Source organism: Ranitomeya variabilis, chromosome 4 (assembly GCF_051348905.1).
Source record: "Ranitomeya variabilis isolate aRanVar5 chromosome 4, aRanVar5.hap1, whole genome shotgun sequence".
Taxonomy (NCBI): Eukaryota; Metazoa; Chordata; class Amphibia; order Anura; family Dendrobatidae; genus Ranitomeya; species Ranitomeya variabilis.
Window position 1 is genome coordinate 523403760 of NC_135235.1, and position 25465 is coordinate 523429224.

Sequence of the window (25465 nt, forward strand, 5' to 3'; positions counted from 1 at the left end):
TGCACATCTTAACCATGCCCTACTCTGTCCGCTGCAAATCACGCCTGCTTATTGCCTATATGGTGCGGGCCCGGACTGGCCCACAGGAGAACAGGAGAATCCTCCGGTGGGCCCCCACTCTCATATATGAGCAGTTCTTGGCACTATATACATGAATCATTATGTACAGACAAAGGCGGCGTCTTATTCATCTACCCAGTTCATGGTTATATAAATTTGTGATTGACAATAATGTCACATTTCATGTAGCTGAAAAGTGGGGCCCTGGAGTTTGTTACTAGTGAGCCTTTAGACCCCAGTCCGTCACTGTGCTAACCTTTGTACAAAAAGTGCCATCATTGACATCAGTGCCATCACAATTAATCTCAAAATTTAAATTCCCCATCTAAAACAACACAGGACCAATAGAGGAAACCCATTAATTATGGGCAGCAAGATGGCTCAGTGGTTAGCACACGACGTGCTAGTCTGGTCCAATGCATACACTGTGTACGGCCTGGACTAATGCATGTAAATGGTAGGCAGCGTATGCCACCGTCCACAATATGGTGAGCACATGGAGCTGCCCAGTCACGTCCACAAATGCGTCTAAACTTAGCGAGTCATTTCCAAAATGTGAAGTAATCCCCTATCCATAGGATAAGAAATGACTTACTGATCACTTGTGCTTCTACCCCTGGGACCTCTCGCGATTGGAGCCTGGGAACCGAGCTCAACAGACCCCATTCTTCAATGGAGCTGAGGTGCCAGACGGTACAGATAGGGAATACCGTTATTTTAGGACTAACCCTTTAAGATTTTAGTATGGAAGAAAACTGGAATGTATGGAGAAAACAAGGGGAGAACATACAAGATCCATGCAGATGTTGCCCTTGGTCAGATTCTAACAAAAAGACACAGAGAACAATGCCAACCATACTGCCACCCTGCAATTTAGTTTATATGCGCTGAAGAATCTAACAGTGCCCTAGACTGCTGAAATTGTCAAACCCAAGCAAATACACATAGTGAGAGTCACAACTATATTTCATGCACTATTACGGCCATATCCCATCATAAACACAACTAATAAATAAGTAATGCATGCATGTATGGATAAAAATGCTTTTAAGGGTGCTTTAAAGGGAACCTGTCCTCAGATTCATGCTGCCTGAACCATGGCATATGAGTCCGAGCCTGGCTGCATAATCCCTTTGAATGTCTACTCTACACTGTAGATCTCCCCCTATGTATTCACATAGTGAGAGATCTGTCCATGAGTTGGAGTGGGGCGGAGAGGAGCCGGGTGGATGCCGGACTAGTCAGCTATCCCCACATAGACCCGGTCAGCTCTTTAAACTATGGAAAACATATCTCGCTGCAATCTCGAAGCCAGTGTCTGATTTATGCTAAATCTGATGACCGGTTCCTTTTAAATCTGTTTCTGGGTAGGACGGATGACAATAAATGAAAAATCCCCTATTGTTATAGAAATAGCCAGATTTGCTGTACTCGAACTTGGGATATTTTAATGACCACTAGCAGGTGATGTAATGGAAGCCATATTGTTGGTGGTGTTGGTGTATAATTTATTACGTATGCAGGCTTGGATTGGCCAACGGGAACAGGTGAATCCCCTGATGGGCCCCTTCGGAGGAGTGAGCCTCTTGCCCCGGATGAGCAGTAGTTGGCACAAAACACTTGATTCACTGGGTACAAGCAATGTCAGCATCTCATCAATCATATTATTATTATGGATAGAAGCCTAGATAAATGTGTGAATGACGGTAATGTAGTATTTACATGTAGCTGAACAGTGGGCCCTCAACGTCAAGGTTACTGGCGGACTCTTAGTAGCCCAGTTCAAGACTGTACACATGTGCCCAAAATTAACACTAACACATGTCAATTTTTTTCTGACCTAACTCATTTTCTGATGATGAGGTGCTAAATATTAAGTGCACGCACTGCAAGAGTTCCACAACACTATGTAAAATGGCTCCTACTGTTGCATATATTGTTTGTATGTAACCCATGGTCATTGACTACATGTCATACAGGTCAGCCCTCATACTTACGCCTGCAAAGCACGAGAATGCCTGAAGAGGATCACCGATTTCCAGCTGTCCTCCACTATCCAGGAGTAACATAGTCCCTCATTGACATCATGGAGACTTTTAGGTAACTTCACCTGGTTATCACAACCGATCATTGTGGAGTTGTAGTTTAAAACCTTACAGGAATGTCTATACAGAAATGCTGCAGGATTTCCATGCAGAATTGGGCACAAAATAACCACAGCCGATGAAGTACCAGCCTCGTGGATAAGATTTTAACAAATCTTATCCACATGCTGCTGAATTTTTCCACCCAGACATTGACCGTGTTGCAGATTTTCCCGCTTCCTGGCAGTTTTGATTTGGTCAGCACAGTAGCACTTTATTAACTTATGCATTATTCCCCCTTTGTGTGTACTATTATTGACTATGCAAAGTATGTATCCATTCTGCTGGTTGGAGTGGTGTTTTCTACTTGACCCTATTAGTAGGGTCTTCATCTATTGAGGATATATTGGTGGTGAGACAGGGCATAGCCCTATTATGGGCTTCCATAATTTTGTTTGTTTTTCATGATTTTAGCTTTGTAGTGTTGTATATGTTAATAAAGATATGTTGTAATTTATTCTCGGTGATCCCTGTGTCATACATGCTTCTTTTCTCTTCCACTTTTTAATAGATTTTCCCCATTGACTGCAATAAGGAAGTCAAAAGTAATAAGTCCCAACTGAGTTGCATCTGCTTCAAAATCTGTAACTCTAGATTTCAAATCCATAAATCTGTAACTCTAGATTTCAAATCCATTGACCATTTTTGTTCTTTTTTTCCTGAATTTGCCAAATTTCCCTGTATATCACTGCAGATTTAATGCAAATATTTACACAGCCAATTTCTCCCTCATGGGTGTACTCTAAATGTGGTGCATCTTCCAAAGGTTGGCTCTGACACACATAATAGTAATTGTTTAAAGGGAACATGTCACCCCCAAAATCGATGGTGAGGAAAGCTCACCGTCATCAGGGGCTTATCTACAGCATTCTGTAATGCTGTAGATAAGCCCCCGATGTTACCTGAAAGAGGAGAAAAAGAGGTTATATTATACTCACCTGGGCGGTCCCGCTGCTGGTCCAGTCAAATGGATGTCTCAGGTCCGCTCCGGCGCCTCTTAGCTTCATTCCATGACATCCTCTTCTGGTCTTCACGCCGCGGCTCAGGCGCAGGCGTACTTTGACCTGTTGAGGGCAGAGCAAAGTACTGCTGTGCGCAGGCGCTGGGTCTCTCTGACCTTTTCGGCGCCTGCGCACTGCAGTACTTTGCTCTGCCCTCAACAGGTCAAAGTACGCCTGCGCCGGAGCCACGGTGTGAAGACCAGAAGAGGACGTCATGGAATGAAGATGGGAGGCCCCGGACCGGACCTGAGACGCCCATGGGAGCGGGACCGCCCCTGGGTGAGTATAATCTAACATCTTTTTCTCCTCTTTCAGGTAACATCGGCGGCTTATCTACAGCATTACAGAATGCTGTAGATAAGCCCCTGATGACGGTGAGCTTACCTGACCATCAATTTTGGGGGTGACAGGTTCCCTTTAAGCGGACTTGTCTTTTGCGTGCACCTTCAAGTGCAGCTTTTATGAGCACATTAGAAATATAATAGAAATTTCCCAGAAGTGACCAGAAGGTCTGTGCTTAAGTCTTTAACTTCCCACTTTTACACATTCACCATCACGCGTAATTGCAGGAGAAGGCGATCAGGGAGCTTCAACGGGATCCATGTGCAAAGCCAAATCAGTAGAGTTGAATCAAAAAGTAGGTGGGTGCTCGTAGAGCTGGTGAGCACAGCCACACAGGAAAAACAAGGAGGTAGCGGCACACCACTGATTAAAAAATGGAAAAACTTTATTCAGGAATGACAAGCAATTTTAAAAACATGAAAAACCTGGCACATTTCAGGTGCATATGTGTTTTAATATGGCTTGTCATGCCTGAATAAAGTTTTTCAATTTTTTCATTAGTGGTGTGCCGCTACCTCCTTGTTTTTCATCATGCTTAATTATGCCCCTACAATTTTTGCTCCAATAATCCTTGCTCTACTTTGCTATCCCCAAACCCCAGTAATCTCCAAACAAATGTGTATCTCACCTTCCCTCACCAGCCTGCTACACTTTCTCCCTGCTGACATTCCCCTTTGACATCCACCAGCCTGTAGTCTCCAAACTCATGTCCTTTGCTTCATTCTGTCATCTTACATCTCTGTGGTCCTGCGCAGCTCCCCACACAGACGGACATACATTAGACCTTATCTTCACCTGCCTCAGCTCCCTATCTATCCTCACAACCACCCCTCTACCCCTATCTGACCACCATCTACTCACTTTCTCATCCCAGTCCTCCTCACCTGCCCCTCATGTTCAGAAATTAGCACACCCCCTGCAGAAACCTTAGACACACTTAAGGTACCTTCACACTGAACAACTTAATAACGATAGCGATCCGTGACGTTGCAGCGTCCTGGATAGCGATATCGTTGTGTTTGACAAGCTGCGCTTAGTAACCCGATGTTTACCCTGGTTACCATTGTAAATGTAAAAAAAACCAAACACTACATACTCACCTTCTGATGTCTGTCGCGTCCCCCGGCGTCCGCTTCCCTGCACTGTGTCAGCGCCGGCCGGCCGTAAAGCAGAGCACAGCGGTGACGTCACCGCTCTGCTTTACGGCCGGCGCTGACACAGTGCAGGGAAGCGGACGCCGGGGAACGCGACAGACACCGGAATGTAAGTATGTAGTGTTTGGTTTTTTTTACATTTACACTGGTAACCAGGGTAAACATCGGGTTACTAAGCGCGGCCCTGCGCTTAGTAACCCGATGTTTACCCTGGTTACCCGGGGACTTCGGCATCGTTGGTCGCTGGAGAGCTGTCTGTGTGACAGCTCTCCAGCGACCACACAACGACGAAACAGCGACGCTGCAGCGATCGGCATCGTTGTCTATATCGCTGCAGCGTCGCTTAATGTGACGGTACCTTTAGACATTCACAGGTTCTCCGACTCTAATCTGCTGTCCTCCATATCTTCACTCCACAACACAGACAGTGCGACCATTTTTTTAGAACATCACACTGGCATCAGCTAATGACTCGTTCGCCCCACACATGCATCGCAGAGCGTGACAAGTCAATAGACAACCCTGGACAATAACCTCACTTAAAACCTTCCGCAAGTGTCCAGGGATGAAGAGCGGCACTGGAGGAAAATGCACCCGCAAGAAGACTTCACAGCATTCAAAACAGCAACTTTCATATTTAAATCAGCCCTCAGCTCTGCTAAACAGGTTTATTTCACAACCTGTGTATCTTCTGTATCGCACAACCCCAAACAGTTTTAACTCCCTCCTCTGCACTCCACTGTTCTTTCCGACTTTCCTCATCTCTGCAGCAGACTTTTCCACACATTTAAAAAAGATCAATCAAACAAATCAAATCCTTACTGTCCATCCCTTATGTATAAAAGACCACTTCCCCTCCGCCATAACCTTCCTCCCCACCATCACTGAAGGAGAGCTCACTCATCCCCAAATCATGTCACCACTTGTGCACTGGACCCCATCCTACATCCTCCCTACACTTACTACCATCCTTATCCCAGCCCTAACTCATCTTTTAAACCTCTGGTACCTCTCCTTCTGCTTCCAAACATGTCACAATCACACCTATCCTGATGAAGCCATCCTCTATGTCTCCATGTCACTGCTCTTGTTTGCCTCCAAACTCCTCAAACAGCATGTCAATGCTGAACTTTCCTCCTATCTTTCATCTAACTCCTTGTTTGACAACCTATAATCTGGCTTCCGGCCCCACCACTCCACGGAAACTGCTCTGACCAAAATTACTAACGACTTACAGCCAAAGCGAACAGACAATTCTCTATACTCCTCATTCTGGACCTGTCACCTGTCTTCTGCCTTTGACATAGTGGACCACTCCCTCCTACTACAGATCCTCTCTTCTCTTGGTGTCAAAGACCTTGCCTTCTCCTCATACTTCTCCAACTGCGCTTTTAGCGTCTCCAGCTCCCACACTCTGTCTGTTGGTGTCACTCAAGGCTCTGTCTGAGACCCCTACTCTTTTCAAGCTATACCTTTAGCCTGGGACAATGCAAAGTCCCATAGCTTCCAGAACCAGCTATACACTGATTATATTCAGATCTACCTTTCAGACCCAGGCATCACCTCTCTGCTGTCCAATATCGCAGAGTGTCTATCAGCCATATCCTCCTTCTCATCTCGCTTCCTAAAGCTCAAATGTGGACAAAACAGAACTCATCAAAAATATTTCCAGAATCTGTCCCTTGCTCAACCATTAATCTGCTAAAATGTTAGTGCATGCCCTCATCATCTCCCGCCTCGACTATTGCAATATCCTCCATTGTGGCCTCCATGCTAACACTCTCGCACTTCTCCAGTAGTTCCTTAACTCTGCTACATGACTAACCCACCTCTTTTCTCACTATTCCTCAGCTTCTCTCCTTTGTTTTTCCAAACAACTTTATTAACATTTTCAATAAAAAACAAGACATAGAGAGAGCAAGGTTAACATAAATGCAATGACATGAAACATTCATGAAGCATAAAAGTAAAAATAGAATAAAATAAAATAGCAAAACAATAAATACAGTAAATTCTTATGGAAATATTTCCAGCAAGACCATTTTTTTTAAAAAAGCAAGGAAAGCAGCCATTCAGTAACGCCAATTTTTGTTCATAGGATTTATGCAAAGCCAGTTTGTCAATAATTTCTTGTGAAGAGGGTACTTTAGAAGATTTCCAAAAAAAGCAATAGCATTCTTAGAAACTAAAAGCGGATGTATAACAAGTTTCCTAAAAGGTGGAGTCAATTGATCTGCATTTAACGAGAGCAGGGCCAACTGAGGAGACAGAAAAATCCGAACGTTTTAATATAATAGAAATAAGAGAAGAGAGCTTCTCTCCTTTGTAAATCCCTTCATTGGCTTCAAATTCCCCAGTGTATCCAGTTCAAACTATTACCATTGACCTACAAAGCTGTCCATAATCCGTCTCCTCTGCATATTTCCGAACTAATCTCCCGTTCCATTCTAACACATAATCTCAGGTCCTCTCAAGACCTCCTTCTCTCCTCTACACTTATACCTTCCTCAGCCAATCACCCCAAAGACTTTTCCCGAGCATCCCCTATTCTCTGGAATTCTGTGCCCCAACACGTCCGATTATCCACCACATTCGGATCCTTCAGACGGAACCTGAAAACCCATCTCTTCAAGAAAGCCTACAGCCTGCACTTACCCCTCTGCCTCCTCCCCACTACCAAAGATGCTACAACCCCCGACCTACTGTCTCCTTCCCCATTATCTGGTACAATGTAAGCCCACAAGGGCAGGGTCCTCTTCCTTCTGTACCAGTCTCTCATTATTAGTTTGTTCACTGTAATTTATATTTGTATTTTGTATGTGCCCCCTTCTCATGTACAGCACCATGGAATCAATGGTGCTATATAAATAAATAATAATCTGTTACCAGATTCAAAACACAAACCGCATGCATTATTAAATAGAACTCTTAGACCTGATGAGAATGGTGTATTTACTATGAAAATCCATGTCAGATTTGCTGTATAATCCTGATATTAAGATGAGCAATTTATGGATCCAAATATAGAATTAAAATTTGAGTTCTCAGTGGTTGATACCTTTTCGTGGCTAACTGAAAAGATGGTAACAAATAGCAAGCTTTTCAGACTACTCAGGTTTCTTCATCAGGTTCAGAGTAACAAAAAAATCTCAAGAGTAGTCTCGAAAGTTTGCTATTTGTTACCATCATTTCAGTTAGCCATTTAAAGGTATCAGCTACTTAGGATTCTGAAATTTTAATATTTTTCAATCTACTTGCGTACACTGTACACATATATATCTTTCCTGCAGCTATAGAATAAAATATCTCATGAGTTCAACTGTATTCAGTCTCAGCCAACCTAGCCTGAGTGACCGCTGCAGCGTGTACAGAGCAGAGTGAGATCTCAGCAGCAGGGAGGAGGGACACTGAGGAGCTGTCAATCAGGCAAGGTGGTTGGAGATTGAGTTAAACATTATACAGCTTATATACAGCCATTCTCACAGGGGTTTTCATAGTAAACACAGCAGCCTCATCAAGTCTTAAGAGATCTGTTTAATAATCTATATATATAATTGTCTAAGGTCCACTTCCGTCTGTTTGTCATGGAAATCCCGCATCGCTGATTGGTCATGGCTGGCTGGGCGCGACCAGTCAGTGACAGGCACACTCCGGCCGTGAATTGGCCCCTCCCTACTCCCTTTCAGTCAGTGCCCCCTCCATACTCCCCTCCAGTCAGCGCCCACATAGCGTTTTAGCAGTCCGTTAAACGGACTGCGTTTCACCGTGGCATAACGCGGTGTAATGCAGTCCGTTAACGCTGCCATTAAACCTGTAGGTGTGACCAACTTTTTACTATTGATGCTGCCTATGCAGCATCAATAGTAAAAACATATAATGTTAAAAATAATAATAAAAAAATCATTATATTCTCACCTTCCGGCGTCCGTGGCGTTTCCCGCTCCTCGCAACGCTCCGGTCCCAATAATGCATAGCGGCAATGATGCCAGATGACATTGCTACATCATCACGGGTTATTGCCGCAACGCATTACTGGGAACGGAGCATCGTGAGGAGCATCGCTAAAGGCCTGGGCTGGATCCAGGGGCCGCCGGAAGGTGAGTATATAACTATTTTTTATTTTAATTCTTTTTTTTTAACAGGGATATGGTGCCCACATTGCTATATACTACGTGGGCTGTTATATACTACGTGGGCTGTTATATACTACATGGGCTGTTATATACTGCGTGGGCTGTTATATACTGCGTGGGCCCTGCTATATCCTACGTGGGCTGTGTTATATACTGTGTGGGCTGTTATATACTACGTGGCTGTGCTATATACTACGTGGCTGTTATATACTATGTCGCTGTGCTATATACGTGGGCTGTGCTATATACTACATGGCTGTGCTATGTACTACGTGGGCTGTGTTATATACTGTGTGGGCTGTGCTATATACTACGTGGGCTGTTATATACTGCGTGGGCTGTTATATACTGTGTGGGCTATTATATACTGCGTGGGCTGTGCTATATACTGCGTGGGCTGTGCTATATACTACGTGGCTGTGCAATATACTACGTGGCTGTGCAACATACTACGTGGCTGTGCTATATACTACGTGGCTGTGCAATATATTACGTGGCTGTGCTATATACTACATGGCTGTGTTATATACTACGTGGCTGTGCAACATACTATGTGGCTGTGCTATATACTACATTGCTGTGCTATATACTACGTCGCTGTGCTATATACTACGTGGCTGTTTTATACTATGTGGCTGTGCAATATACTACGTGGCTGTGTTATATACTGCGTAGGCTGTTATATACTGTGTGGGCTGTGCTATATACTACGTGGGCTGTTATATACAGCGTGGGCTGTTATATACTGCGTGGGCTGTGCTATATACTACATGGGCTGTGCTATATACTACGTGGCTGTTATACACTACGTGGCTGTGCAATATACTACGTGGCTGTGCTATATACTACGTGGGCTGTTATATACTGCGTGGGCTGTTATATACTGTGTGGGCTGTGCTATATACTACGTGGGCTGTTATATACTGCGTGGGCTGTTATATACTGTGTGGGCTGTGCTATATACTACGTGGGCTGTGCTATATACTGCGTGGGCTGTGCTATATACTACGTGGCTGTGCTATATACTACGTGGCTGTGCAATATACTACGTGGGTGTGCAATTTACTACGTGGCTGTGCTATATACTACGTGGAACAACACACCAAAGAAAACAACAATCTATAGGCCAGAATATATCGAAAAAATATAACAATTTTTATTACATAAATACAATAAAACAGGTGAAACAGTGGGTACTCCCACCAAACATATGTGTTGATTTAAACAGCAAAAACGGGACATGGACAGTATGGTGATAATACAGATATTAATATAAGGAGCCTATACACATGGCTCAAATACCGTGTTTCCCCGAAAGTAAGACAGTGTCCTACATTCTTTTACCACTCAAAAGTCCCACTATGTCTTACTTTCGGGGTATGTCTTATATTGGAAAATTGCGCCGTATATTGCGATTGCGCCGTAAGTAGTGTTGAGCGATACCTTCCGATACTCAAAGGTATCAGTATCGGATGGTATCGGCCGATATCCAAAAAGTATCGGATATCGCCGATACCGATACCCGATACCAATGCAAGTCAATGGGACACAAGTATCGGAAGGTATCCTGGATGGTTCCCAGGGTCTGAAGGAGAGGAAACTCTCCTTCAGGCCCTGGGATCCATATTAATGTGTAAAATAAAGAATTAAAATAAAAAATATGGATATACTCACCTCTCTCTGTTGCCTTTCCACAGCACAGGTTATGAGGAAGCTGCAGATTCTAGTGGGGAGCCTGAAGGACCTGTGATGATGTCAGAAGAGGGAGGGCTCTGAGCTGCCATGTGACACTCCAGCCCGCCCACTTCTGACATCATCACAGGTCCTGTTTGTGCACAACACTCGGCCTCCAAGCATGGCAGGCAGGTATACAGCGATCTCCTGGCCCCTGCTGGTGCTGCCTCCTCCTCCCCCGGACACACAAATTTCCTCAGCTGCTGCAGGAATCAGCGCTGAGGAAGCCATGTGTGTCCCTGCTTAAGTGCAGCATTCATTTGCTGCTCCCGGCTCACTGCTCAGCTGATCAGTGGGCGGGGAGCCGCTAATGAATATTCACTGCACTTAATCATCGGGACCACGTGGTTTCCCAGCTCTGATTCCGGGCAGCAGAAAAATACAGTAATGCAGCAAAAGGTACCGGTACTATGGCTTATATTTTTCCAACGTACAGTTTACTATGTCTTACTTTCGGGGTGCGTCTTACATTAGCCGACCCCGCTAAAACCCCCACTACATCTTCATACCTCCCAACCGTCCCGATTTCAGCGTGACAGTCCCGCTTTGGCACCGGGGTCCCGCTGTCCCGCTTCAGGCATTTAAAATCCCGAATTTGCGGCCGCCGGTGAAGCCCCGCCCACTTCCGGGACGTAGAGAGAGCCCGATTAGTACGTGTGGTGTAGGGTGAGGGGGTCACGTGTGTACAGGAGGAGTGGGATGTCGCGCACCACCTGGTTGTTATGGACAGCTTGTTGCCATGGTGCTTTCTCTCCAGCTTTGGTGTGGGCGGGGCTGGACGTCTGAAAATGAGGCAGGAGGCGGCGCCTGTGGATGACGCAGGGGGCGCGGCGTTGTGACGTCACTGATCCGGCTCTCAGCTGCGGCCTCGCTCCCGGTGTCTGCGCTGCTCCGGTGAGTGCGGGATTGGGAAGACGCGGGTCACACAGCAGCGGTGCCGCGGGCAGAGCTCGGTGCATGGAGAGGGGCGGCAGCGGCCCCGTCACCTCAGTGTCCTGTGTGCGGCCCCGGGCTCCTGTGCAGTGTAACCGGGGAATATAACGGTCAGGGCGGAGGGAACCGGCGACGTCATAGGAGGAGGATGGGGAGGCCGGTCACTATGGAGGAGGAGGATGGGGAGGCCGGTCACTATGGAGGAGGAAGATGGGGAGAGCGGTCACTATGGAGGAGGAGGAGGATGGGGAGGCCGGTCACTATGGAGGAGGAGGAGGATGGGGAGGCCGGTCACTATGGAGGAGAAGGATGGGGAGGCCGGTCACTATGGAGGAGGAGGAGGATGGGGAGAGCGGTCACTATGGAGGATGGGGAGAGCGGTCACTATGGAGGAGGAGGATGGGGAGAGCGGTCACTATGGAGGAGGAGGATGAGGAGGCCAGTCACTATAGAGGAGGAGGATGGGGAGGCCGGTCACTATAGAGGAGGAGGATGGGGAGGCCGGTCACTATAGAGGAGGAGAATGGGGAGGCCGGTCACTATGGAGGAGGAGGATGGGGAGGCCGGTCACTATGGAGGAGGAGGATGGGGAGGCCGGTCACTATGGAGGAGGAGGATGGGGAGGCCGGTCACTATGGAGGATGGGGAGGCCGGTCACTATGGAGGAGTGGTCTTATGAGGTGTGGGGGGGATGTTACTGGTATATAGCGGGGTCTTATGAGGTGTGGGGGGATGTTACTGGTATATAGCGGGGTCTTATGAAGGGTGGGAGTTCCACACAAGAGACCACCGTATTATGGGGTGGTTGTGGTATAGTTATGGGGGATGGGCAGTGATGCTGATGTGTGGGGGGCAGTGATGTATGGGCATCACTTTTTACGGGAAGCCATGACGGGGCAGTAAAGTTCTTTTTCTTTTTTTCAGGTGCTGATATGTCGCATGAGAAGAGTTTTCTGGTGACGGGGGACCCCTACTCTAATCCCCCTTATCCAGTTGGACAAAATACTGTTCCAGCGCCAGGATACGGACAACCACCGTACCCCAATACTGCCCCCTATCCTACTACTGCCCCCTATCCCACTACTGCCCCCTATCCTACAGAGGTCCCGTACCCTAATGCTGTTCCATACCCCAATCACCCACCTATGGGGCAGCCCCCCTACCCACCGGCTTACAACCAGGGGCCCTATCCAGGAGCCCCATATCCAGGGCAGCCGTATCAGCACCCTCCATACGGACAGGGCGGTTACCCCCCAGAGCAGGGCGGTGAGTGATTGGTGTGGGGGTCGTGCAGATCTGGTTTTCAGCTGATTACATGAGGTCACAGAGTTAATTGTGTTGAATTAATAAAAATACATGTTCAGCCGAGTGCAGGGACGAGACGAAGGGAAGGGGCCAAGGGACGAGACGAAGGGAAGGGGCCAAGGGACGAGACGAAGGGAAGGGGCCAAGGGACGAGACGAAGGGAAGGGGCCAAGGGACGAGACGAAGGGAAAGGGGCCAATGGACGAGACGAAGGGAAAGGGGCCAAGGGACGAGACGAAGGGAAGGGGCCAAGGGACGAGACCAAGGGAAGGGGCCAAGGGACGAGACCAAGGGAAGGGGCCCATGTCAGCCCACAAAGCATCATCCGGCCACAGAACACAACGTTAACTGTTACGACTGGTGGATCCACTGGACCAAATAATCAGAAAAGAACATTTCACATTTACATCATTATATTCTTCTAAAAAAGCATCTCAGCCTTTATGAAACCATCAATGGTTCCTGCTGTGACTTCTTCTGAGATCATCTGTTCCACAGGTTGATGTTTCTCATGGTAGAGAACCCGTCTCCTGTAGAGATGGCCCCTTTGTTTCTCCAGGTGGAGGGAGCGCCCCCTTGTATCCTCTGGAGATGGCACCGGTCTTTCTCCAGGTGGAGGGAGCGCCCCCTTGTATCCTCTGGAGATGGCCCCTGTCTTTCTCCAGGTGGAGGGAGCGCCCCCTTGTATCCTCTGGAGATGGCACCGGTGTTTCTCCAGGTGGAGGGATCCCCCCTTGTATCCTCTGGAGATGGCCCCTGTCTTTCTCCAGGTGGAGGGGAGCGCCCCCTTGTACATACCTCCCAACCGTCCCGATTTCAGCGTGACAGTCCCGCTTTGGCACCGGGGTCCCGCTGTCCCGCTTCGGGCATTTAAAATCCCGAATTTGCGGCCGCCGGTGAAGCCCCGCCCACTTCCGGGACGTAGAGAGAGCCCGATTAGTACCCGCTGTTCGTTCCGTTCCCTGGGACTGCGTTGTAGCCACGCCCCCTTGAGTTGCCTCACCGCCCGCCTCCGGCTTCCTCCTCAACTATAGACGTGGGCGGACTCTGAGGACAGAGCGGCAGCACCCGGACTGGTTTCTGGCACGGGGGCAGAGTTGTGAGACACTCCGTGTCTGTGTGACCGCGGGAGCAGCGAGCGGATCTCCAGACTGTAAGTGAATGTATGTGTCTCTCCCCCTCTCCATGCAGCGCTGCCCTGCTGCGGTTACAGCAGAGACTCTGACAGCATAGGAGGACTGACAAACTAAACTTTGTCTCCCCATGGTGCGCGCACCCCGCTCCCACTCTCCCCCTGGTACCCATCCATCGGATTCTCCACCAACCTGGTGCAGCACCCCTTACATTCTATGGGGGCTGCCACCTGCCTGCGTTACATTCTATGGGGGCTGCCACCTGCCTGCGTTACATTCTATGGGGGCTGCCACCTGCCTGCGTTACATTCTATGGGGGCTGTGCAGCATTATATTCTATGGGGCTGTGCTGTATTACATTCTATGGGGACTGAGCTGTAATGCTGGATACAGCAGTCAGCGGCGCAGCTGGATGACACCATTCAGCGCCGTGGGAGTGGAAGCTGCCGGCTGCTGCGAGGGAGCGCGGTGAAAGGTGTTTGTGTGTACTGATGGAGAAGGCAATGATGGGGGTGGGGTAACCATGTGTGGCCATTATACTGCACCCAGCATTGTGTGGGGCCATTATACTGTACCCAGCATTGTGTGGCCATTATACTATACCCAGCATCGTGTGGGGCCATTATACTGTACAAAGCATCATGTGGCGCCATTATACTGTATGGACCATCACGTGGGGCAAGTATACTGTACGCAGCATCATGTGGGGCCATTATACAGTATGGAGCATAATGTGGCCAATGGCCATTGTACAGTATGGAGCGTCGTGTGTGGCCATATTTTTTTGTTCATAATTATTGTTAACGAAACATTGTGATCAGAAGTGCTAAATGGGTGTGGTTGGGGCGTGGCTAGTTGTGAAATGGGTGTGGCCTAAAATTTGCCGCGGCGCGCGTAGCGCGCCGCTGACTTTGTCCCTCTTTCCCTTCCCCTAAAGTTGGGAGGTATGCATCTTACTATCGGGGAAACACGGTATTATCCAAATTCTATGTCCCTTTCTATGATAAAGTGACAGTGCAATGAAGTAAATATATTCCATTAGTTGGCATATCCATATAATAGAGATACATGACCTATCATATCACTCCCAGTATCACATAGTATAAAATATCGGAGTCATTGTCTTACCTATTATATCACTCACAACCGCCAAAATATCAATCAGGGGACCCACCAATAGCTTCCACGTCACCCCGACGCGCGTTTCGGCACAGCCTTCGTCAGGGGGGTATATACTACGTGGGCTGTGTTATATGCTACGTGGGCTGTGAGACTCTTTCGCCTGGGGCCCTCAAAAACTTGGAGCTCGCCCTGGCTTCACTGATTGGTCGCGCCCGGCCGGCCACGAACAATCAGCAACAGAAGCAGTCCGGCTTCAAATTGGCGCGGGATTTGAACCACACTTCGCTAATTGGTTGCGCCCAGCCGGCCGAATCCGGTGTATTCATTGCATTATTCTGAAATCTTCATAAATAAACTACATACATATTCTAGAATACCCGATGCGTTAGAATCGGGCCACCATCTAGTACTTTATATCCAGTTTGTATTGTGAAAAGTGACAGATTTGCCTTAAGGAACATCTTTTATAGTTGTATTGTAACCTTTGGGCCAAGTTCAAACATTGTGAATTCTGCATCTCATATCGACAATCAAGTAGAGTTCAATACAAATGAATACAGTTATCAAAACCCCATTCAGATGTTGTAGATTTGGTCAAACCTTGCAGATTTTCAATCTGCATACAGCATGCTCATTATTTTGCAGTCAAATTGCGATTTTTTTCACAAATTCTTGCCTTGAATATCAATGTATTTGTTAATCTGCAATTTAAATGTGAAAATGCGGATTTGAATTTCGGATCAAATTCTCGACGTGTGAACTAGGCCTTATTGTTATATGTCTGACCATCTACACGTACAATATCTGTGTCTACATAGACTGCAGCATTTCCAGACAAGAAACTTAGGCCACGTTCCCATGATGAGCTTTTGGTGAGTTTTTGATGTTGCAGAATTTCTGCACTTATTGCTTAAGTTAGGTTACTTGCGTTTTATCATTGCGTTTTTGACGCTGCTTTTTTTTGCCTCTTGTTGGGGTGTCATGCTTGAAATAGAGCTGCTTTGTATTTGATATTTCCTGATATTTGGCTTTTACAATATTTTAATACAGTCATGTGTGGATTACCTGCGTTTTTGATAAGTTTCTGTTGTGGAAACGCACTATAAATGTGCATTTTTTACTTGGAAATTTTCCCCATCAAATGCAAGTCTATGGGGGGAAGAGCCACAGAGAAAACTCAGCGTACCCACAAGAGAAATTGACATACTGCGGATTTGAAACTCGCACCACAGGTCAGTTTACGCTGAGTAAAAAAGCACAGTGGGCAGGAGATTTGATGTTTTTTTTACACTACAAAAATCTGCAGAGTCAAAAATCCACCAAAAACTCATCTTGGCCTAAAAGTAATTTTCTTCAAGGAAGTAAAAGTAGAGCTGGGTCTGAGGATCTGACAGAAGTGGAACAGCAATGTGGCCTGGTACTAGGACACTGCTCAACATCCACACCACATAGCTGTGAGCTTTCCTACATGATTGATGGCCGCCACACTGTTTCCCCATTCATGTATCCCACTCAGCGTAAACTTTACTTTCACCTCCAGTGTATATAGGGCGGGCGGAGGTACACGGCCCTGATTTCTATTGTTGCACACTTCTGTCACACTCACCTGCTGAACTCTGGTACAATGTGACAGGTGTGTCCTACCTATAAATATTCATGTCTCAGTTCCTGTTCTCTCCTGTTTGTTGAGCTGGGAGGGTCAGGTTTAACCTTCAGAGAGAGAGAGAGCGAGAGAGAAACCGAGACACCTGTACCAGGCTGAGCGACACTCCAGTGCCAGAGACCAACCGAGACCTCTGTCCCAGTGAAGAAGTCTCCAAGAGCTGTGCCAGGGCCATATCTCCATATCTTTATAGCCTAGCCGGGGAGGACACAAGAGCTTGGCTTCAGAAAAGAGGCACCTGTTTATCTCCAAGGAGGTTACGACAGACTTATAGATAGTTCCATACTGAAGAGGAAACGTCACAATCCACTGGAGACGATAGACCTGAGACAGCGCTGTACGTGGGAGAAACTGATACACCTGTAACCAAGAAGAGTGCTGTGACAACAAGACATTGTAGACACAGGTAATGTCCCACGTAGGTCTCACTTGAAGCAACCGGCCATCTATAAATTCGGTCTAACATATGCTGTGTAGATCGTAAAGCTGCTTTTTCGAATTGTTTCCTGCTGTCAGGATTTGAATTGCCCCATGTCCGGCGTACTGTAACAGGTGCATGGTGGCTTTGATCCAAGAACGTCTTGGTGGGTTAAGACTGGTGACAACAAGGCAGTGAATCCCCGAAGAGAAGACTTGGTTATGAGAAGGTTTTGTGGTGATGCCACAATTGGACCATACATAGGGATTAGAAATGAGCAAAATGATTCGGAAGACCCTGGTCCATCGGCCATATTGGTAATATGTGGCTACCGGCCCAGAGCCCAGGGAACTTCCCCTACCAGGGTTGCCAACCTTCCAGAAATTCAAGGACAGTCGGTAAAAATAGAGCACGTTTTTGCCCTATCTATAAAAAAAAATGAAGGCATCCGTGATTTATTTTTTAAGCTGAAGAAACATATACAGATTATTTTGATTGTAAAGTCATTATTGTACAGTGACTACAGCTGATGTCTTCATAACAGAACTATGGGCTCTAGACATGGATCACTGATAATCATAATGATTTATTATGGTTTTCCAATGTGTCCGTAAAAAATACTGTCTGTGATTTTTTTGATACGCTGTCCAGAAAAAAGTCAAGTTGGCAACCCTGCCTCCAACATTTCTGATTAGTAGGTCCGGAAACCTTTCATCGTTGCGGCATGACACATGCATGAAGTCATACCGGGCCTACTAATCAGAAGAGGTGCTGGGTAGCAGGAGATTCCCACAGCTCTGGACTACTGATGTGGCCAATGGACCAGGGTCCAACCAATCATTTTGCTCAACTCTAGTAGGTATGCATCAAGCTATTCTGATTACCCTTTCTTACCAAAAGGGACTTTCAAATCTGTCAACAAATATCTTTACTATTAAAGGGGACCTGCCAACAGATTTTACAACACCAACTCTCTTTGATCTGATGAGGCTGTTGTAGTTACTTTGAAAATTCATATCAGAATAGTTGTATAATCCTTCTTAAAATATTTATCGCCTTTTCCGCTCTACATGAATTCATAAAATGCTCATCGAAATATCATGATTATGCAGCCATCCTGACATGTATTTGCCTAGTAAGTACACATGCATCATCAGGTCTGAGATCTATTTAATAATACATGACGTTTGTATTGTGAAATCTGGTGACAGATCCTGCTTTGCTAGCAGTAAACATGAAAGATTCTGGAGGATAGCCTGCCAGCCCTCAATGTCAGTGAGACATTTATCCTGTATGACATGTGGCATATTTATATTTTGACATGATTTTTCAAATTTAATTGAAAACCAAGTGCAGCATTATATTGCTGCGATTATGTGTGGTTCCAGTAATTTTCCCATGTCTCCAGGCAATCTTTCATTTTATTTGCAGCTCATTGCCATAAAGAATAGTAGTTGAAAATAGCATTATAGCAGTGGGAGCGTGCAGTTGGCCTCCATTATTATTACCAGCATGGGATGGGAAGAGGACATTCATGTACACTACTTCTTTCACAGATCCATATAAGTGAACGGAACAGTATCAGCTCCATTTATGCAGGGGACTTCTGGACCCTAGTTATAGTGATCAGCAGGGATCTCAGTGGTTGGGCCCTCAGTGATCACACACAGTGAATCGGTCACTAGGTTTTTGTTACCGCATATGAGAGCATCATAAGCTAGGGGTATTGGCTCTGATTCTTGTGATGTATCACTTACTGGGCTGATTTTGATAAAATTGTTTTTCTAGCAGTTCTCTGAATGCTGAGCTCTGTATAACCCCTCCCCCACCACTGCCTGGCAGCTTTCCGTGTACACTATAAATGGAAAGCTGCAGTTAAACAAATAATGAAAATAAGTGCAAGATTTTGATTTCTATGTAAGGCCGCTCTTATTATTTTTGGGAAATCTAATTTTCTGTCTTTTTTCTCTGGGTTTCAATACTAGAGAAGATAGTAATATTTCCTGACATTATCTTACATTTTCTAGATGTTTTCAGTACTTTATATTTATCAAAAGAGTTAATGATAATAGAACAGGTATATTTCTGAATTTCATGTTAGTAATTCCAAACAAACTTCAATCTTCTTTTCTTCCAGCTCCATGGCGGAGCCATCATATAGTTGGTGGAAGCTCACATTTCTCCGAAAAAAGAAATCGACTCCAAAAGTTGTGTATGAATCGGTTGTGGAGCATGCGGGCACAGAGAAGGCAGCGGAGGAGAGCCCGGGCGATGCCAATTACACAGCACGGCTAGAGAAAATTGTGGACAAAAATACAAAAGGCAAACACGTAAAGGTGTCCAACTCTGGCCGATTTAAGGAAAGGAAGAAGGTCCGGCCATCACTTAATGAGACCCCTGGACTATGCCCCGAGTCTTCAAATGGACAATGAAGCAAATGAATTCTTCATTCATTCATCGGACAGCAATAGCTTAGAACCAATCTCAATGAAGGCACCTCCATGTAAGGGATGAGATGGGTCCAGACCAAAGATGCCATTGATTTATTTTGATGACTGGCTCTTCCCAGTGTTTACAGACACATTCGTACTTATGTATGAGTGCTAGTCATTCCTGACCATGTAGGTACACCTACCATTTCACAAAAATGCGTATTCACCTCCTTTACCAACCAAGCACTACGGACGCGAAAGCAACCACTGGCCTCTCAGGACGAGATATTCCGACCCAACGGTTTACAGTGTTTGCCACATACATGTGCTGGGTCCTACACACAGAATATAGCATGTGTACTGTGCCCAGCTACAGCCATTATCCAATATGTGCATCCAAATGGTACAAACACCGCGAGCCCACCAAGCCAAATCAGCGTGACCGTGTACATAGGTTGTAATTATTCCAGACCAATTCACCAAGTGCTACTATCATAGGCATGTGTGCGGCGGTAACATATGCTGCATACACCTATAATCGGTAATTTCCTATAACACGATGTATAGATCATAATGAATGTAATGTATATTTGTCCTTTTTGAGTGTTTTTTTTTTAAATCTGAGCTGGATCATTTGCCAGGCATATTTTTCTATGTGCTAATAAAAGGCACAACATGTGCCATCAATGTCAAATTGTGACGCCTGAAAGTGAATGTGTTCTGGATATAGACTAATCAATATTTTTTTTTTTTTTGAAATTTTTGCTACTCTTTACTCATAGTATTTTATTAATGGTATTTTAATAGGTCCATTTAGTTGACTAAAGTTGTCCAGTAGCTAAAATTGCAAAGTGCATGTAAAAATAAGCAACTTTGCACCTCTTTATTAAAAATCCTCTCCGTTCTCAAGAACTAAGGGTTTTTAATTATATAGCTAACAGCTGGTTGTCTAAGATGATTGCCTCTGCAGTCCCGGCATGGTCCTCATGTATGGAGGGCTCTACGCTTTAGAGAACTGCTGCGATGCTGGCTCACTAGATCTGTCCAGCATCAGTCCCCGTACGCTTCTCCCATGCTGCTCCGGTAGCCTGGGAGTGCACTCGGTTAGGACCAGCAGAGCGACCATGTCACTGGTCCGACCTGTCGATATTCAGGAGTGCACCGCCCCGACCAACAAGGAAGCCAGGAGACAGAAGGGTAGTGCACTCCTGAAATTTAAAGGTGAGAACACTCCTTTAAAGGTGGAATCAATATGAAAATTAGTGCGGCCTGTTAGCGGTAGCTACCCTGTAAATTTATGTCCGACCCTTTGAAGAGCCAGCTCCACTAAACACTTCATCAAGGGTGAAATCAACAAAAAATAAAGCCATAGCTGAAATCAATGAATGGTAGGAACGTAGAAAACCTTAGGATTAGAGTTACAGATCGGTGTTGCATTCATGCAGTTGGGAAGAGGCTAGTTCTTCAATAGTGGTAGGATTTGATACCAACCTGGTCATGGACATGTTGGATATTTTACCTTAATTTTGTAAGTTTACAATAATAGGTTTGGACTGCCTCTACAGAGAGGTGGTCCTATCCAGCTCTGATGCTGTGATGCAATAGTGTGCCCAAAAAGCCAAAGGTCCAGCAAAAGCTAGTGCCGATGACCATGTCTTTCCTGCCACTTGCAACCAATCAGAACTGGATTTTTAATGCATTGTCATTGTCACATTATCAAATCTATAGGAATTTATTACTGACTTATATTGGAGTGTGACTCAAGGGTGAAAAAGTGGTGTTACTAGACCTGCTGCTGGTCTGGCATGGTATGGTTGATATCATCATGTAACCTGGGCATTAGTGGGTGTTATTGGCATTTGCCTGCTTGGTAACACAGAGAATGGGACTGATGAATAAGAGCAGTTCCTTTGTATCATTTTGGTTTATGGTACAAAATAAACTGTTTGACCTCATTATAATTTCTCTATGTGGTAATGGCCATATAAACATTAGAGCAGTTGTCATGAAGTCACGGTAATTCCTTTAATTACACCGTCTAGCTACTATTTTCAGTGTAACTTAAGTATACCAACCACTGTAGTAACGTGGCTGAGCATCGTAGCTGTATATAGGATTCATTACTTATTTATGGCCCTCCTATCAGATTTCCATGGTGCACAATTCCTAGGAAGTGTTAGTACTGTATCCATTCATAGTAGGACCCTTCCATAGAAATCATGGTAACATAGTTATTAAGGTTGAAGGAAGACTTTAAGTCCATCTAGTTCAACCCATAGCCTAACCTAACATGTTGATCCAAAACTTTCACATATGTTATATTTGATTCTTCTATTTCCTCTAAGTGACACATTGGATTTGTCTCATCTTGACAATTCCTTTCCATATGCTTCATTGGGCAGAGGAACGTCATAGAGCCTGGTCTTCTACTGAGGTCCTCCTCCCGCTGTGAGCCACTAACAAGCAGCAGCTCTTGCTCTGGCCGGACCCTCTGTTGGCCAATAATGTGATTGTCTACATGTAATTATATATATTTACAGACTGGAAATTCCCCAGGGAAATTCTGCTGTATTGTTTTGGTAGCCATATTCGGAGCGGATAACCATCGTGACTCTCATATTAAAAGACTTGCGCGAGATGAGACAACGCCTTTCATGAAAAAATCACCTAGAGATATAAACCTACGAGTTGTGCTCCAGTGCTATGCAAATAATGGTTGTCATACATGTGAGGCTACGTATGTTCACATGTCTGTTTTGGATCCATTTGAAGATCAAAATTGAAATGAACAAAAATGGAAACCAAAGTTTGAATTTTTAAACTACGGTAATCTATCTGATGAATCCATTTAAAAACAGAAACTTTGCTATCTGCCTCCACATTTACTATGGCCATCTGAACACCTCTAGTTTATTAGGCATGCCCAGACCTTGAAATAGATCCAATAAATGGAAACTGTGATGGACGACTATTCATTATCATTCATTTTCCATAGTTTTTAATGTAAAAAGAAAACAAAAAAAAGCATCCATTCCTTTTTTTGGGATCAGAAAAAAGTTGTGTAGTTCAGTTCAGGATTTTATGGGGTTTTTATACGCCCAAAAAACGTTTAGTATCAGGAACAGGGCAAAAGTGAAAACATTTTATAAAAAAAATATGTATGCATGTAATTTTATATATTTATACAGGTGTTTCTTACAAAATTAGAATATCATCAAAAAGTTAATTTATTTTAGTTCTTCAATACAAAAAGTGAAACTCATATTATATAGAGTCATTACAAACAGAGCGATCTATTTCAAGTGTTTATTTCTGTTAATGTTGATAATTATGGCTTACAGCCAATGAAAACCCAAAAGTCATTATCTCAGTTAGGCTACTTTCACACTAGCGTCATAGACGCACGACGAATTGCGTCGTTGCGCCGTACCGACGCAAGCAGTGAAAGCGCCGCACAACGGGGGCAGCGGATGCTGTTTTTCAACGCATCCGCTGCCCCACTGTGATGTGCGGGGAGGCGGGGGCGGAGTTCCGGCCGCGCATGCGCGGTCGGAAAAGACGGTCACGACGCACCGAAAAACGTTACATGTAATGTTTTTTGGTGGCGACGGTCCGACGCAACACGACGCAACCATCGCACGACGGTTGCGACGTGTGGCATAGCGTCGCACTGCGTCACTAATGCAAGTCTATGGAGAAAAAACGCATCCTGCAAGCACTTTTGCAGGAAGCGTTTTTTTCTACAAAATGACGCATAGCGACGTGCAGTGCACGACGCTAGTGTGAAAGTAGCCCAAATTAGAATTAACAAAAAACACTTGAAAAGGCTTTCCAAGCACTTAAAAGGTCCCTTAGTCTGTTTCAGTAGGCTCCACAATCATGGGGAAGACTGCTGACTTGACAGATGTCCAGAAGGCAGTCATTGACACACTCCACAAGGAAAGTCAATTTTGCACTTCATGTGGAAATCAATGTTCCAGAGTCTATAGGAAGAGTGGATAGACACATAATCCAAGCTGCTTGAATACTAGTCTGAAGTTTCCACAATGGTGGGGAGCCATGTCATCTGCTGGTGTAGGTTCACTGTGTTTTACCAAGACCAAAGTCAGCACAGCTGTCTGCCAGGAAATTTTCGAGCACTTCATGCTTCCCTCTGCTGACAAGCTTTTTGGAGATGGAAATTTCATTCTCCAGCAGGACTTGGCACCTGTCCACACTGCCAAAAGTACTAATACCTGGTTTAGAAACAACAGTATCACTGTGCTTGATTGGCCAGCAAACTCGCCTGACCTTAACCCTATAGATAATCTATGGGGCATTGTCAAGAGGAAGATGATAGACACCAGACCCAACAATGCAGACAAGCTGAAGGCTGCTATCAAAGCAACCTGGGCTTCCATAACACCTCAGCAATGCCACAGGCTGATGGCCTCCATGCCACGCTGCACTGATGCAGTAATTGATGCAAAAGAAGCCGTGTATTTATAGAACATACATTTCAGTAGGCCAATATTTTGGATTTTAAAATCATTTTTCAAGCTGGTGTTATAAAGTATTCTAATTTACTGAGATAATGACTTTTGGGTTTTCATTGGCTGTAAGCCATAATCATCATTAATAGAAATAAAAACTTGAAATTGATCACTTTGTTTGTAATGATTCTATATAGGAGTTTCACTTTTTATATTGAAGAACTGAAATAAATAAACTTTTAGATGATATTTTAATTTTGTGAGAAGCACCTGTGTGTGTATATATACAGTATATACTGTATATCAGAGGTGTCAAACTGCATTCCTCGAGGGCCGCCAGCAGGTCATGTTTTCAGGATTTCCTTAGCATTCCACAAGGTGCTGGAATCATTCTGTGCAGGTGATTAAATTATCACCTGTGCAATACAAGGAAATCCTGAAAACATGACCTGTTGGCGGCCCTCGAGGAATGCAGTTTGACACCTCTGCTGTATATCATATATATAATGCGTGTGTATGTATATATAGGGATGAGCGGACCTGTGGAAGTTCGGGTTCTGGTACCAGACCTGAACTTTAGTCCAGAATTGTACCCGAACTTGAACCACACTGCAAACAATGGGGACCCGAATTTTGGATCTGGGAAAAAAAAAAAATCTCTCACCCTCTTTCTCTGTAACTCTGAACCTTGCAAAAGAGTTCGGGGAGAAGTCTGTGTTCAGCATTTAGCATTGTCAGGTATGACACCTGAACTTTTTAGAAATTTCGCTCATCTCTATGTATATACCGTATATACTCGAGTATAAGCCGAGATTTTCAGCCCACTTTTTTGGGCTGAAATTGCCCCTCTCGGCTTATACTCGAGTCATACCCAGGGGTCGGCAGGGGAGAGGAAGCGGGGGCTGTCTAATAATACTCACCTAATCCTGGCGCGGTCCCTGCTTCCCGGCGCTGCAGTTTCTTCCTGTAGTGAGCGGTCACATGGTACCGCTCATTACAGTAATGAATATGCGGCTCCACCTCCCATAGGGGTGGAGCCGCATATTCATTACTGTAATGAGCGGTAACGGTGACCGCTCACTACAGGAAGAAAATACGGCGCCGGGGAACAGACGTGAAGGGACCTCGCCGGGAGCAGGTGAGTATGATGGGGGGCAGTGGTCCTCGTTCCGTCGGCGCCGCTGTGTCTTCCGCAGTGACACTCAGGTCAGAGGGCGCAGTGACGCGATTAGTGCGCGCCGCCCTCTTCCTGAACGTCGGTGCAGAGGATGGGAAGACACAGCGGCGGTCAGCCGTGGAACGGGGAGCAAGTGCCGGGGGCCGGAGAGGTGAGTATGTAATTTTTTTATTTTTTTAATCGCAGCAACAGCATATGGGGCAAATATCTGTATGGAGCATCTTATGTGGCCATGTGCAGCA

The 25465-nt window shown here is 45.4% G+C and overlaps 1 protein-coding gene and 1 long non-coding RNA gene across 2 annotated transcripts; both read left to right on the top strand.

The window, feature by feature from the left end:
- Positions 1–10664: 10664 nt before the first annotated feature.
- Positions 10665–12861, top strand: LOC143769108 (uncharacterized). Its single transcript, XR_013214216.1, has 3 exons — positions 10665–10700; positions 11326–11462; positions 12426–12861. It is a non-coding gene; the product is annotated as an uncharacterized LOC143769108 (long non-coding RNA).
- A 3876-nt stretch (positions 12862–16737) lies between these two features.
- Positions 16738–20268, top strand: PRR15L (proline rich 15 like). Its single transcript, XM_077252231.1, has 2 exons — positions 16738–17130; positions 19280–20268. Exon 2 carries the CDS (start codon positions 19284–19286, stop codon positions 19572–19574), a length of 291 nt encoding a protein of 96 aa, XP_077108346.1. The 5' UTR covers positions 16738–17130; positions 19280–19283; the 3' UTR covers positions 19575–20268.
- Positions 20269–25465: the final 5197 nt, after the last annotated feature.